Source organism: Takifugu rubripes, chromosome 8, assembly GCF_901000725.2.
Source record: "Takifugu rubripes chromosome 8, fTakRub1.2, whole genome shotgun sequence".
Classification (NCBI taxonomy): Eukaryota; Metazoa; Chordata; class Actinopteri; order Tetraodontiformes; family Tetraodontidae; genus Takifugu; species Takifugu rubripes.
The window spans coordinates 12,041,809-12,056,218 of NC_042292.1; the positions used below are offsets into that span (position 1 = coordinate 12,041,809).

Below are 14,410 nucleotides of genomic sequence, written 5' to 3' on the forward strand. Positions count from 1 at the left end.
ATGTGGCTGTGCACTTTTACACATCACAATGATTCAAAACACATCAGAGGCCCACTGGATTATTGAGGAAGTTGAGGAGCTTGCAGGTGGCAGCAATCTTCTGCTTTAAATTTAGTCCCTCCTGGACAATCCACCAATTGGCAGATACTTGATCTTCGGATGACCAATCCGGCATCTGGCACAGCACACCTCCATTTGCATAACTTAACATCTGTCCCAGCCCTGGCCACTGTCTGCTGCCTGCCTGGTGATTTTTCATTATTGAAGTTTACTTCTGCAATTTGCTATGGGCCTACCTGCCATTCATCCTGGTGAACAAACATAGGACGTTAGATGGGTGATCCAAAATGAGGTTCAATATGAGGATTTTTAGCTGATAGCCATTGGATATAAAAGTGATGTCAAAAAGGTGAAAATACTAAAGATGATTACAAGTCCATCAAGGACCATGGAGGCTTTATTGGAAGGAAGTGGAAGGGATTTCATCAAATGGACACAACATAAAGCAGCAATTTGTAGGCCATCGAATACGCGGCTGAAAATGGCAATCGAGCAGCTGCAAGACATTTTAATGTCCTGTGGGAACGAAGCAAGGTGGCCCGAGCTGGAAAACCGAGTGAAACAGTTGGTTGTGGAACAGCAAACAGCTGGAAGGGGCGTCTCTACTGTGCCCATTCGACAAAAGGCCAAAGCGATAGCTGAAGAAATGGACATTGAGCACTTCCAAGGAGGTCCGTCTTGGTGTTTTCGCTTTATGAGGAGGCGGCATCTCTCCATACACGCAAGGACAACTGTTGCGCAGCGGCTGCCCGCGGATTACCAGGAGAGGGTGGCCATCTTCCGCACCTACTGCCGCGACAAGATAACCGCGCCCAGCCACATCACCAACATGGATGAGACCCCTCTGACTTTTGACATCCCTTTGACCCACAAAGTGGAGAAAAAGGGACCAGCACGGTGGCGATACGCACAACGGGGCACGAGAAGTCGTCGTTCACCGTGGTTCTCGGCTGCCACGGAAACGGACAGAGCGCTGGATGACGGTAGGCGAACACTCCTTCACAAAGACTATGAGGCAGCGGCGGGCAGGTTATGCCACCATATGCGGGTGGATTGTAGACACATGGGCTATGATACCGTCTTCATGTATTGGAAGAGCTTTCACAAAATCAACGCTGAAGCGGAACCGGTTGGTGAGTCTGATTCAGATGATGAAGAAGAGGAATTTGGGATGTTGGACATTGAAATAGTGCAGCTGTTTAATTCAGATATAGAAGATGAAAATTTTGATGGTTTTGTGGCGGAAGAATGAATATTTTGTTCAATAAATGTGACGAAACTCACCATTTTACTTCCGTTGTCATTTTTTACTGTATGTTTTAGCATGCGCCTGTGAGGGTGATGTTTGGTCACCCGCGCTGTTCGTTTACTAGACTCAGATCAACCACACAGACAACAGGTGGCCTTGCAAGGGAGAGCTGACGAGCAGTTCAAGCTTCCTCTCTCAACTCCGTCCGTCTGCTGCTCGCTCTCCTCTTTTATTTGGTTCACACAACATTGGTATCAAAACAACTTCATGATTCCTTCTCCTCCTATCTCTACGACTTCCTCGTGTCCTTGAACATGATACCTCCCAGTGCTGGGAACATAACAGCTACAATACTTGAGTCAAACACTCATACATTCCTTTTGATTAAACATTCTAAATCTACTTACTATACTTACTATAGCATTGAAACGATAATAGTAATAACAACAATAATTCTTCTCACATTTCCCTCCTGTTTATCGTTAAATGCGTCTAGATTCTCATTGTCAGTATTACATCATTTCATTTCATGAAATTTAAATGCATTACGTCATTTTCCTAGAAACACATTTCTTACACTCAGAGTTCAACATGTGTACAGCTTAAGACATCTTAAACATTTCATTTACATCGTGCATCACATTTGTCCATTCTTCTTCTGATTCCTCTTCATCGTTGTCCAGTAGAGATCGTTCTTCCACCTGCAGCAAAGTACTAGTAACAGCTGATCCCACGAGCCGGCCAATGCAACCCCGAACAAGAGGTACTACACAGCAAGCTAGTATGGCTAATACTAGCAGCACTATCCCTATCATCATTCCTATCTTGAACAACAGTTCCCTCCACCTTGACAACATTCCTGTAAGCCAGTCTGGTGGGGGACTACCATCATCAATCATAGCTCTCTGTAGCTTAGTTAAATTTTTCAATGTGCTATCTATCAGGTGACCGTCCGCATCATTCTCTGGGATGAACGTACAACAGTAATCTCCTACCATTGCACACACTCCTCCCTGGGGGGCCGTTATGAGATCTAAGGCCATCCTATTCTGCATGGTCATCAGTCTTAGCGCTGTCATTTCTTCCTTGACTCCTGTGAGAGCAAATTAGCAAATACTTTCAACCTGTAATCAACTGTTTCCAATCTCAATATGTTCTTTCCTATTCCTAGCCACGGAAAGAGAGTCATGATCACTTTATTTCCGGTTGACCAATGCTTAAACTCTCGTGGTACATCTGTGCCCCACACTGAGTCATGTGGTTTGAACTCGTCATTCAAATCTCTCCTGGAACGCAACTGTGGTGCAGATCTAGCATTAGCAGCATAAATTATGACTGTGTGATCCTTGAGATGTACTGGAGCACACACTCCTGACCAGTTTGCTGGTAGGTCTGCATACGCATTGTGTCCACATAACCACCATCCCTTATCCACTAATTGCGTGCCTTTGTCTCCTGGCGCGAAAGCGGGATAGTTACATGTACAGTTATAACCTTCTGGACACCTCTGTGTTGAATGATTCTGTGTCCAAGCTGTGAAAGTAGCATAGCGCCACCATGTATTCAAACTGTAAGTGTGTGAGGACTCTGGATTTTGTTCTAACCATGAATGTTCTAAATGGCTAACTGCGGTGCGTTTAGCGCGCGCGTAGCTCTCATCCTGTCTCAGAGCATCTTTCTGTCCCTGATTACCTCCCTCCTGTCGGAAGTTCCAAAGACCAAAACTCACAAGTCCTGCCGTCACAGCACTCACCACAATTAGGAAGAACAACTTCATTTCCTTTTAGATCCTCTTCACAGGTTCCGACGGGGTTCAGCCGTTGCTGGACCTATACAGGCCGTCAGCCGTTTACGGAGAGTCCGCCACTGCTCCCTCGCCTTCACCTGGAAGAATTTTCTGTTTCTTACAATGGGAAAGGTGTATCCACGACAGTTTTCCGTCCACTCGAACTGCAGTCTTTGTGGTCAGCTGTACTTGATAAGGGCCTTCCCATCTAGGCGTGTTCCACCTCTTCCGCACAAACTTCTTCACCCACACGTAGTCGCCCGGTTGAATGGGTTCCTGGGGGGTGGAATCTGTGGAAGACACAGGACTAGGCAGAACATTTACAGTATTCACACATCGGTTAAGTAACACTTTTTTCAGATAATCTGCTATTGTTTCTTCAACATGTTTTAGCTCATTTGTTGTTGCAAAGTATGGTAGGCAATAAGGCTGCCCATATAATGCTTCAAAGGGTGTGATGCCTGTTTTCTTGTGTGGTGTTATGTGCATCCATAATTTCACCAGGTCGAGACAAAACATCCAGTTCTTTCCTGTCTCGTCCATACATTTCTTCAGTCTGTTCTTAATAGTACCGTTGACTCTTTCAACCAACCCTGCACTCTGAGGGTGGTATGCGCAGTGATTCTTCAAATCAATGCCCAAAGTCACTATCTCATTTACAAAATGGCTTCCATTGTCGCTCCAGATGACCTTCGGGATGCCAAACCTGGGAATGATTTCTCTACATAAAACTTTTGCTACTGTCAGTGCATCTGCTTTTGCTGTGGGGAAAATTTCTACCCACCTAGTAAATCCATCTAACACTACTAGACAATATTGTTTACCTTCACATGGTGTTAGCTGAATAAAATCTAGAAAAACTGTGTGAAATGGATGATTTGGTAATGGTGTAGTGCCTGCAGGGGCCTTAAGGGCTCCCTGTGGGCTGTGTTTTACACAAATAGCACATTGTGAACAAAATTTTTTGAGTATGTATGAAATCCTATAGTATAATAATGTTCATTAACCATCTGTACCATCCCTCCTGTTGAGACATGGCATGGCCCATGGCTCACTAATGCTGCCCATTTATGCATATTCCGGGGAAGGATTGGCTTGTTTCCTATGGTTAATAGTCCTTTATCATCCAGTTTGGCTCCTCGCTTCTTCCACGTGGCCTTTTCTTTTTCTGGAGCACTTTGTTGCATTTCTTTTAGAATATCATTATCTGCAGGTTCTAAGGTAAATGATTCTATATTATCAAGAAGTGTGTTGTTATTTGCTGCAGCCTTTGCGGCTCTGTCAGCAAAGGCATTGCCTTGTGAGACTGCGTCTGTGTTGTTAGTGTGTGCAGTGCATTTACATACAGCTATTTTACGTGGCTGCTGTACTGCTGCCAATAACTTTTTTAACAGTTCTGCATGCATGACCGGTTTGCCGGTCGACGTTTTCATCCCTCTTAAATTCCATTGTTGAGCAAACACAAACAGCGTGGAAAAAACATATTGACTATCTGTATAAATGGTAACATCTTGTCCTTTGCTTAGTTCACAGGCACGTGTGAGTGCGACGAGTTCTGCAGCTTGAGCAGAATAGGAGGAGGGAAGTGATTTCGCCTCCACCACCTCGGTTGCTGTGACTACTGCATAGGCAGTTCTAGTGCGTCCACAGTCATCCTTTCTCGATGATCCATCCACAAAGAGTGTCTGTCCTGTAGTCAACGCGACATCACTGAGATCTGGTCGCGGCAGGACCGTAATGGAGACCTCATCCAAGCAGTTGTGCTGGTGTCCCTCTTCTGCGGTGGGTAGCAGCGTCGCTGGGTTTAAGGTCGTACAGCGTCGAATCGTCAGATTCGGCTGAGAGAGCAACACTGCCATGCAGGAAAGATGACGTGCGGGCGACAGGAATGCTATCTTACTTTGTAGCAGCAGTATTGACACTGCATGTGGAACTAGCAAAGTTAGCTCATGATATAGCACCACTCCTGCGGAGGCTTTTACTGCCTCAGATGCTGCCACCACTGCTTTAACGCATGGTGGGAGTGCACAAGCTACGGAATCTAGCTTGTGGGAGTAATAGGCCACTGGCTGCCTCTTATCTCCGTGTTTTTGCAACAAAACTGAAGTCATAAAATTACTTTTGCAATCTACGACCTGCTCAAAAGGCTTCTGATAGTCTGGCAGCTTTAACACTCCAGCACCTACAAGGGCCTGCTTTGTGTGTGTAAATGCTTTTTCAGCTTCAGGGGTCCAAGTTAACACATCAGTCATTGCTAAGGGATTATCATACATCAATGCTTGTAAAGGGGCAGTTATTTTCGCATAATCTAAGATCCATGATCTGCAAAAATTCACAAGTCCTAAGAATGACATCATCTGCTTCTCTTACCCACAGATTAACCATTCTATCTACAGACCACACTCCTTCGGCTGTGGTACGAATCATCAACTAAAGCTGAGAGATAAGATCTCTTCCTAACAGATTTACGGGACATGTGGTGGAGATCACGAAAGGGGCTTTAAGTGTGATTCCACTTACAGGGTCACAAACATCTACAGGAACTGACATTCTTTCTTTAGTTATGAGACCATTTGCTGATCTCACAAAAATCTGTGTAGAAGTTGGTGCCAGGGCTATTGGATCTCTAATTACTGATTTACCTGCACCCGTGTCTACTAAGAATGTTAAAGAATTACCTAACACGGTCAGTTGTACTTCTGGTTTGCCTTCAGCAAACAGGAAGATGGTTTCTAAGTCTAAAACATCTTCTAAGTCATCTTTTTCAAATTGGTCAATTTTTGTGCCCCGATTTGTTTTAATTTTTGTGACATCTTTTTCCGGTTCTAGTCATTGTTGAGGTGGATTAGAACCTTGCTGCTGTCCTCTATTGTATCTCTGGTCACGTTGTTTCTTTCTGCAATCACGTTCCCAGTGTCCATAATTTTACAATAATGACACCGATCATTTTCACGGGAATTGCCTCCTCCTCCCCTTCCGCCTCGGCCTCGCCCACGTCCGCGGCCTCGGCTTGGGAGAGGGTTGGCATTGAAAAACATGCCTGTTGATTGATTCTTACTTTTTTGGCATTGTCTTTCAGCATGCATAGCATGTTGTTCATAGCGGTTTAGGTTACTAGTTCCGAAATCAACTAATTGTCTCTCTACCCATGATTTTTATCTCTGATTTTGATCCCCCATGTATAGCTTGCTTTAATTGCTGTTGGTAGGGACCTTCTGGTTCTTCCGCATACGGAATTCCACTATTTTTCCGGAACACATCTTTCATTCTCATGCTATAGTCTTCAAAACTTTCGTCAGTCTTTTGTCTTGTGGCCGTAATGGCGCTGTAGTCAGCTCGTCTGGTAAAAGTAGTTCGCATGCGCTCGTACAGTCTGTCAAGTCTGTCATTTAGTTCTTGGCTGTTAGGCTGCCATGGTTGTTGAGTGGCTGGATCCACTGGGACCCAATCTCCTCTAACAGTGCCCCATTTCTTGCCATTAACGCACATGAGGACTTGCTGGGTTTCAGTATGGTAACTTCTTTTAATTTTATAATATTGCCTGGCCTGTCTAAGTTACCATCCCAATCGAACTTAGTCATCCACAGCTGAACATATGAGCATGAACCTGGATATTTGTCTTCCATGTGTTTACATGATGCTGGGTTTTTGAATTCAGCACCTTTTGTGGAATGTTGGTTGCCCATGTTTGCACTTTATTTCATCAGTTTTTATGTATTTGAATGGAGACGCCTGATCTCCCGACTGAACAACCCTCAATCCATACAGGATATCTAGTTCAGCCCCCCTGCCGTGGCCTTATAGTCAATCGTTCTCGATCAGGAGAGTATACACCAGGCTTCTACCTCCGAGGAGGCGGGTGTATCTTGCCTCTGCTTCTCTCCCGATGACCAGGCAGGCAATACCGCGGTATTTTCTGTGTAGCGCTTTTTGTGTCTTATACTCACTCCGTTGTCGCTATGGTTTCTCTCTGAGTTGTTTTAGTGCCTTCCTCCCGTCACTGGAGATGGTCGCCCTGGGAGGGACGAAGACCGGCCTTCCGTCAACTCGTGATGAAAGGTCTTTCACTTCGGACGTCCTTTTGACTCCGGCTGTGCACAGACTTCGGCGTTCGGTCGTCCCACGGCGCTCCTCTCCAGGTCTTGGGATCCGGCTCGAAGGACCAATTTTTGTGAGGGTGATGTTTGGTCACCCGCGCTGTTCGTTTACTAGACTCAGATCAACCACACAGACAACAGGTGGCCTTGCAAGGGAGAGCTGACGAGCAGTTCAAGCTTCCTCTCTCAACTCCGTCCGTCTGCTGCTCGCTCTCCTCTTTTATTTGGTTCACACAACATTGGTATCAAAACAACTTCATGATTCCTTCTCCTCCTATCTCTACGACTTCCTCGTGTCCTTGAACATGATACCTCCCAGTGCTGGGAACATAACAGCTACAATACTTGAGTCAAACACTCATACATTCCTTTTGATTAAACATTCTAAATCTACTTACTATACTTACTATAGCATTGAAACGATAATAGTAATAACAACAATAATTCTTCTCACACGCCTAACAATACGGTGCACCTTATGTATGTTTTAAATACAGAAATAGCACCCGTAACTGAGACTGCGCCTTTTATTACAGTGAAAATACGGTAGTTCAAAAGTGCCATAATCATAATATTTTCAAAGATTATGATTATGCCATAACCATAATATTTGTAAAGATTTTGCTTTATGATTATGGCACTTTGTGATCAGTAATCACAACATGATGAAAGTGGCACAACACAAGGTGAGACACACATGAGGTGAACTGACACAGGGGTGGCACGGTTATGTAGGGGCTAAAATGGCTGCCACAAAGCAAGAAGGTTCCTGCAGTCAGGGGGGTTTTTTGTGCAGAGTTTGCCTGTTCTCCCCGTGTCCATGTGCATTGACATTAGAAGTGAATGAGGGCATGAACAGTTGTTTGTCTTTGTGAGTTAGAAGTGGGATAAGCGGCCACCTGTCCCCTAAAAGAGATAAAGAAGTCGAAGACTGATAGAGGGATGGACAAAAATCCCTTGGCCAGTTTTTTCATAATTCTAATAAAACTGCTGAAGGTCTTTTGTTGCAAAATCAAATTTTAATTGATTATATCTTAACAATGGCAGCTGTGACTGCTTTTCATCATGCTGAATGCTGATGCACCAATTAGGAAGCTAACCAAGGTCTGCAGATTCAAAAAGCAGCAGACAGATGTCAAGGTTTCAGTTGTATTGGGAATCTTGAGCAGGTAGTAATTTTTAATTAAATCAACAATTAATATTTGTATTGTGTTCAATTTTGTTATCTGTTTTTTTAGACTTTATGCCCCAAGTTTTACAAAAAAGAGGTCAACAAAGATAGCTAAACGTTTTCTAAGCTGCTGGCAAATTGGATCCCAAATAAGCAAAAATCGTTCCTGGGAAAAATCGTTCCGGGAAGGAGAGACCACGGTGGCCACAGCAGGAGTACGCCAACCCTTTGGATAATACTACCCCTGCCTTAGCATTTCTATGTATCCAAGACATAGCCTGCTGCTGTTTACATGGTCATGATCACATAATGGAGCATTTGTCTCATCCAGTGGGTGTTTTGGTCAACTTAATAGTCCGATGGATATGAATGCTTGTGAAAACGATTGTTGGAGCTTTTGACTTCACAAATTAAGGACTGCAACAGCACGATACAAGCTTTGTCTTCATAAAATGAATATAAATATATGGAGGTAATCTATCATTTGTCGACATGGCCAGAAAAAACAACTTTATTAGGAAAACTTTGTTTCATCGAGATTGATAAATGATACAATTGAAAATGTAGAAACCGGTATGAGTAAATACAAAATACTTAATTAGGTCCTGTGTTAAGCTGCAATGACAACAAGACATCTACAGCCTCACAGCAGAGTACACACATTCATTCTGTCTGTTCTGCATTGATCTGTTGGGCTGGTTGTTCCTCAAAGCTGCATAATGGAGGTTGTTTTCCTCTTGGTAGCCCTGGAGATATGTGATAAAGGGTAAGTTAGTGTGTGTAAATAAGGATTATTTATACATATAAAATTGTCTCCACCTCTGCATTTGCTCTGGATGAAGCTTGGACTCTTGATTGAGAGTCTGTTTTAAAACACAGGAAGAGATTTCTTTAAAGTAATTTTCCCAGTTTACCTTTAAGAATCTTCAAAATATATTACATCAGTTACCCAGAGAGTGATGACTGTTTTTCCTTTTTGTCATAAAAACTGAAATGGATAATAAAACAACCACGATGATGGTAAATATCCAGGCCGCACTGAGGAAATACACCAAAACAAGATGGTTTCCTTCATCTGTAACGAGATGCATCAGAAATTGTGATATCCGCGATGCCGTTTCAAACAATCATTTAAGTATTTCAACAAATTTGTCCTCTCTCTTATATTAAGCTAGTTATGATGTCATTACTGTGTAATTCAGGGAGACAATAGACATCGCCAGTCACAAATTATTTTATAAAGTAACAATATAGAAACAGAACCTATACTGACATAAAAAGTAATGAGTTAAAGTGATACTTTGACTACAAATATTATGTTTTTAAAGGACTGTCACGGTGTCCATGTACAATTCAAACCAGGCTTTAAATGTTACAATTTCTCCTCATTTTAGATACTGAAAGCTCTGTGTAAACAGAGAATTGGGGGTTATTTAGGCCATATCTGTTTGAACTGGTAAATGTTTCGATAAAACACTAGATATAAACCAACTGAACAGAGCTAATTAGGATAACCTTTTCATGGACATTTAAATAAATTACTGGATGCTGGCTTAGTATTTTTAAAATGAGATAATATGTAAATTATTTCTACAATATACAGAAAATAATCTGCACAAAATTAGAGCACTCACCCCCACACACCAGCTTGGTTCCATTTCCAAACAGAATGTGTCCACATGCTGCAACAGCACAATAGTAGGTCCCAGTCTGAGAAGTGTTCAGGTTCTTCATGGAGAAGCTGTAGAAACAGGTGTTGGTTTTCCTCTCACACTGCTTATTCCCGCCTGTATGGCTGTACATGAGTCCCAGTTGAGATGGTCCAGAGTTTCTGAACCAGTAAACAGTGTGATCCCCATCACAAGTCCACCCAGTATGGACTGTACAATTCAGCGTCACAGAACCTTCTGCTTGGATAGACTGTGATGCTGACTGATCTATAGTCAACCCTGAACCCTCTATAATGACATTATGACCTTCTGTAAAGTCAAATACATTTAAATACCGATTTACACAGTAATACGTCGCTGAGTCTGATAACCTCAAATCTGTTATTGTCAGATTAGTTCCATTGTTACCAGGATGTATTTGGAAACGTGGATTGGTTTTGAAGTCATTAGCACAGCTACAAAATTTACTTGATATCCAGTACATACAGATCAGAATCGGCTTCTCTCCCAGAGTTTCTTTAAACCAAGAGATCCTGGTAGAAAAATAATCTCTGTGAAGACACGGCAAAGTCAGGTTCTGTCCAGGTTTGACTAAGATATAATTGGTCTTCCAATTCAAAGATGGAGAAAATTCCATTGTAGCTGTCTGAGCTAAAAACAAAATATAATTAGAAATGAACACCGTTTAATGTTTAAATCTAGAATTTTGCAAATGATGCCATAAATAAACAAAATACAAACAAAAAAGAAATCCTCACCAAATTTCTCCAAACATATCAGCCAGAAGATCAACTTTGCAGATGTCATCTTGCTCCAAGTTTTGGGCTGAGTGAAGAGAAGACTGGTCCTTTTTAAACTGATAAATGCTGCACTCGTATCTGATTGGGCAGCCGGAGATGAATCGAGGCTGTGAGATACAGGAAACACGATCACTTGTAATGTCAGATTTGCTTGATAAAATTGATGTTGGAAAAATCAAAGGAAGATTTAAAGGTTAAAAAAACCCACAAGAAAATTGTTTGGATTACCTTAAGAATAGGATTTTGCATCATATATAAATAGAATTCAATTTGAGTTGAGTTATAATGTGCATCATTTCTAACCAATCAACAACAACCAACCAACCAACCAACCAGCAATCATTCTTTTTTATTTTTTTCATGTTGCAGTAATGCATCCAGTGAATGCTCACTAATTATTATGACAGACAGCTTTTGGAAAATGATGCAGCAAAGAGGGGTAGCATGGGCTCAAACAAGATTGTTCACGTAAGAGGGAGCAGATTCAGGTATTAGTCTGTCGGTCAGCATGAATGACATGATCTTAATGTGGGCAGGTACAGTAGACCTCTATCAGCAGTGAGGTGGCATGGGCCTGCTTTCGTTGGACTATCTGAATTAGTGGAAATATGGGAGATCACCATGACTTGTATCAGCATTTGTAGGTTTAATGGCCTGGTTTTTCTGAGGTTGGATATGGCAAAGTGACGGGATGACAGGGAGACTGATGCTACATGATCACAAAACCTCAGATGGTCAACAATCATGACTCCAAGGTTTCAAACAGCCTCGATAACAGGCAGGGGCCAATTTTGTGATCTATGTTTTGATGAATGGATAGTTTTGCCAAGGAAAGAAGGAGCTCATTTTCACCATGGTTAAGTTGAAGGTGGTGGCCCTGCATCCATGCGGATATGTCTGAGAGACATGGTGAGATCTAGTCTGAGCCTGAGGGTTAGTCTGGGGAAAATGAGACGCAGAACTGGGTGCCATGTGGAAAGCAGTGGTATAAAACACCATGGGAGACCATGGGATGATTTGCCTGAGCAATGTTGCCTGAGCAATGTTGCGTATATGGAACTAGTGATGAGCCAAAAGTTGATCATGCCACGACACCCTGAATGAATGCCCAGATAGGTACAATTCAAAACAGGAAAGTCAGAGCAACACCGCATAGGTGGCCCTGGCCCATAGACAGTGGCCCTGAGGAGAAGACAGCAAGAGAAGCTGGAGGAGGAACTGATGAAGATGTAAGCACTCTCTGTTGCACATGGATAGAATCAACACGGAGTATATCAGAGGAACTGGAATATTGTGTTTTTGTAAGCCTATAAAATCATGAATTAGTCCACTTATTAACCTACATATTAAACAAAATGTATGTACTCAAGTGAATGTGTCATTATAATCTAAAATATAATCTAATCTAAAAATGTTTGCATACAGACAATTCGATGGATAAATGTGCTTAATACAAACAGAAATAACACGATTGACAAGAACATGTATTGATGTTACTCCAATGGGGATCACATTAACATTACAGCAATGTCATTTTCCTTACAATAGTTCTTGTATTTGAATGCCAAAGTCAAGACAGTGAAGCGATGTAGTTTGACTGCTGTGTGTTAAGACACAGCAAAGACTTCCTGTTTGAAACCACCAAGACAGAAGGGGAAAAGTCAAGCCCACCATGCAAGTATGTACAAGTATTGCTGTCATAGCTGCAGCACAATTAAAAAAAAAAGATTCTGATTGTGTTACAAAAAACACATTTGGACATTTTAGACAATAAAGGGCTGCAACTTTATTTGAATCTTATTTTAGAAGAAGATTGACTGCAGGACAAAATATATAAGTACAGGATTATTTTTAAACATGTCAAAACTTTAAGTGTTTTGCATCATAGTCTAAAACCATGGCTGTACGTATGGTAACGTATGAATGGTATGGTATATTACTTGGTATTTCTTTACATGATGTGTATATAATTATGTAATGTTTCATTCCAAGAAGAAGAAGAAAGAAAGAAAATAAATATGATTGCAAATGCAAAAACAGACAGCAAACAGGTCGAGCAGTAACTGATGTTGTGGTTTTGTTTCTACTGCACAGCGTCACATGTGTGGGGGTGTGTAAGCTAACACCTAGGGTGTCTACATAAGTTCTCATCATACCCTGTGTGTCTTATTCAGATAGACAAGTTCTAAAATTTATATGCCACACTAAATTAACAGCTGCACATTCTGGATTATTTACAGTCTTTACTTTAAGGATATTTTTTTGTTAAATAAGAAACATGCAACAGCTGCAAGTGCTTGTTGGAAAAGTCACCACCAATCTCTTTGGTTTTAGTGACATTTAGCTCCAGTCAGTTGTTGCACCAATCAAAAACCTGGGGAAATAAAGCCCTGGCAGATACAGCCTGTGGCAGATACTGACTGTTGGAGGACAAGACAATCAAGTGTGTGTTGGTTATTTCCTCCTTTATTGTACCAAGGATCCTGATCATCCTGAACAATGTAGAATGTACACAATGAATCAAATATCTATAAATCAACCACAGAAGAGCCTTTTTCTATTTTGTGAGTTTTCTGAAACTACAAGATATCTAAAATTGTTGAAAATGGTCATTTTTCTATTCTACTGCTTTACACTGAAGTAAACACATTCAGTCCAGGTATGTTCTCTGTTCATCTTCTTCTTCTTCCACAAAACAGAACCATCTGCATCTGGACGATCCTGTAAATGACAACAATGAACTCAGTGCCTTTCGAATATTTAATGAACGACTTTATTCTGACTAATAGAAAATACCTTTGGTTTGGACAGAGGTGAGAGTCTTACTTGTGATTTTGAAAAATAAAATGGAATGTTAGAAATGTAAAATTACTCCCTAAAATAAGCCCAGAAGTGTAATTAATCACACCTTTATAATTGCAGCTGTGACTGTTCATCATGCACACCGAGAAAGCCAGATGGCTTGCCATGCTCATTTCTTTCCAAGTCATAACAGTCGAAACTCAGAATACCGGAGTCATGAACATAGAAGGTAATTCACCCACAAAGACCTGTTTGGTAGTGATGGGACGATGATACCTCAAGGAGTGTAATGACACACTACACAAACTGTCGGCACTGTATTGATACTGTGTTGGTCACCTGATAGTGACCCCTGCAGTAGTTATAAAATGATTGCAGGTAAAGGAATTCCTTGTTTGCTAAATTGAGTTGGTCTGTAAAATATAGCAAATTTGAGTTACAATTTTTTACTTATGTACACACATTTGTTAACTGTTAAATCATATGAAATAAAAGACAAAAAACTTATGAATTTTTATTGAGGAACAAAAGTTTTTGGAGTGTCTTTGCTCCAAGGCGATTTCTCCTCTTAAACACCAGCTCCCCAGCCTTAGAAAATACTCTTTCACACGGTGCAGATGACGATGAGGAGCAGAGAGCTTTAAGTGCAAGTTGATGCAGATGTGGATATGTTTTCTGGTGCTCTCACGAGTATCTGCCAATTCTTCATTGCCATGCCGAGTTCTATAATGCCTCAGCATTGATGAAGTGCTCTTTTTGATGTAAGACACCTACA

At 41.6% G+C, this 14,410-nt stretch overlaps 1 protein-coding gene and 1 long non-coding RNA gene across 2 annotated transcripts; both read right to left on the minus strand.

Moving 5' to 3' along the window:
- Nucleotides 1–43: 43 nt before the first annotated feature.
- LOC115250835 (uncharacterized) lies at nucleotides 44–10,840 on the minus strand. Its single transcript, XM_029841064.1, has 7 exons — nucleotides 10,792–10,840; nucleotides 9,998–10,684; nucleotides 9,313–9,438; nucleotides 9,183–9,226; nucleotides 9,011–9,109; nucleotides 297–308; nucleotides 44–175 (listed from the first exon to the last, which is right to left on the minus strand). The coding sequence occupies exons 1-7, from the start codon at nucleotides 10,838–10,840 to the stop codon at nucleotides 44–46; spliced, it is 1,149 nt and encodes a 382-aa protein (XP_029696924.1).
- Nucleotides 10,841–13,536: 2,696 nt separating this feature from the next.
- On the minus strand, nucleotides 13,537–14,001 carry LOC115250753 (uncharacterized). The gene is made up of 3 exons (XR_003889336.1): nucleotides 13,742–14,001; nucleotides 13,630–13,658; nucleotides 13,537–13,554 (listed from the first exon to the last, which is right to left on the minus strand). It is a non-coding gene; the product is annotated as an uncharacterized lncRNA (long non-coding RNA).
- Nucleotides 14,002–14,410: the final 409 nt, after the last annotated feature.

Bases quoted from the DNA above. Each gene is read 5' to 3' on its own strand.
- LOC115250835 (XM_029841064.1), bottom strand. From the start codon at position 10,840: ATGACATCTGCAAAGTTGATCTTCTGGCTGATATGTTTGGAGAAATTT. The intron at 10,685-10,791 runs GTGAGGATTTCT...TTTTGTTTTTAG, and splicing joins GATATGTTTGGAGAAATTTG to CTCAGACAGCTACAATGGAA. The intron at 9,110-9,182 runs GTGGAGACAATT...ACATATCTCCAG, and splicing joins CATCCAGAGCAAATGCAGAG to GGCTACCAAGAGGAAAACAA.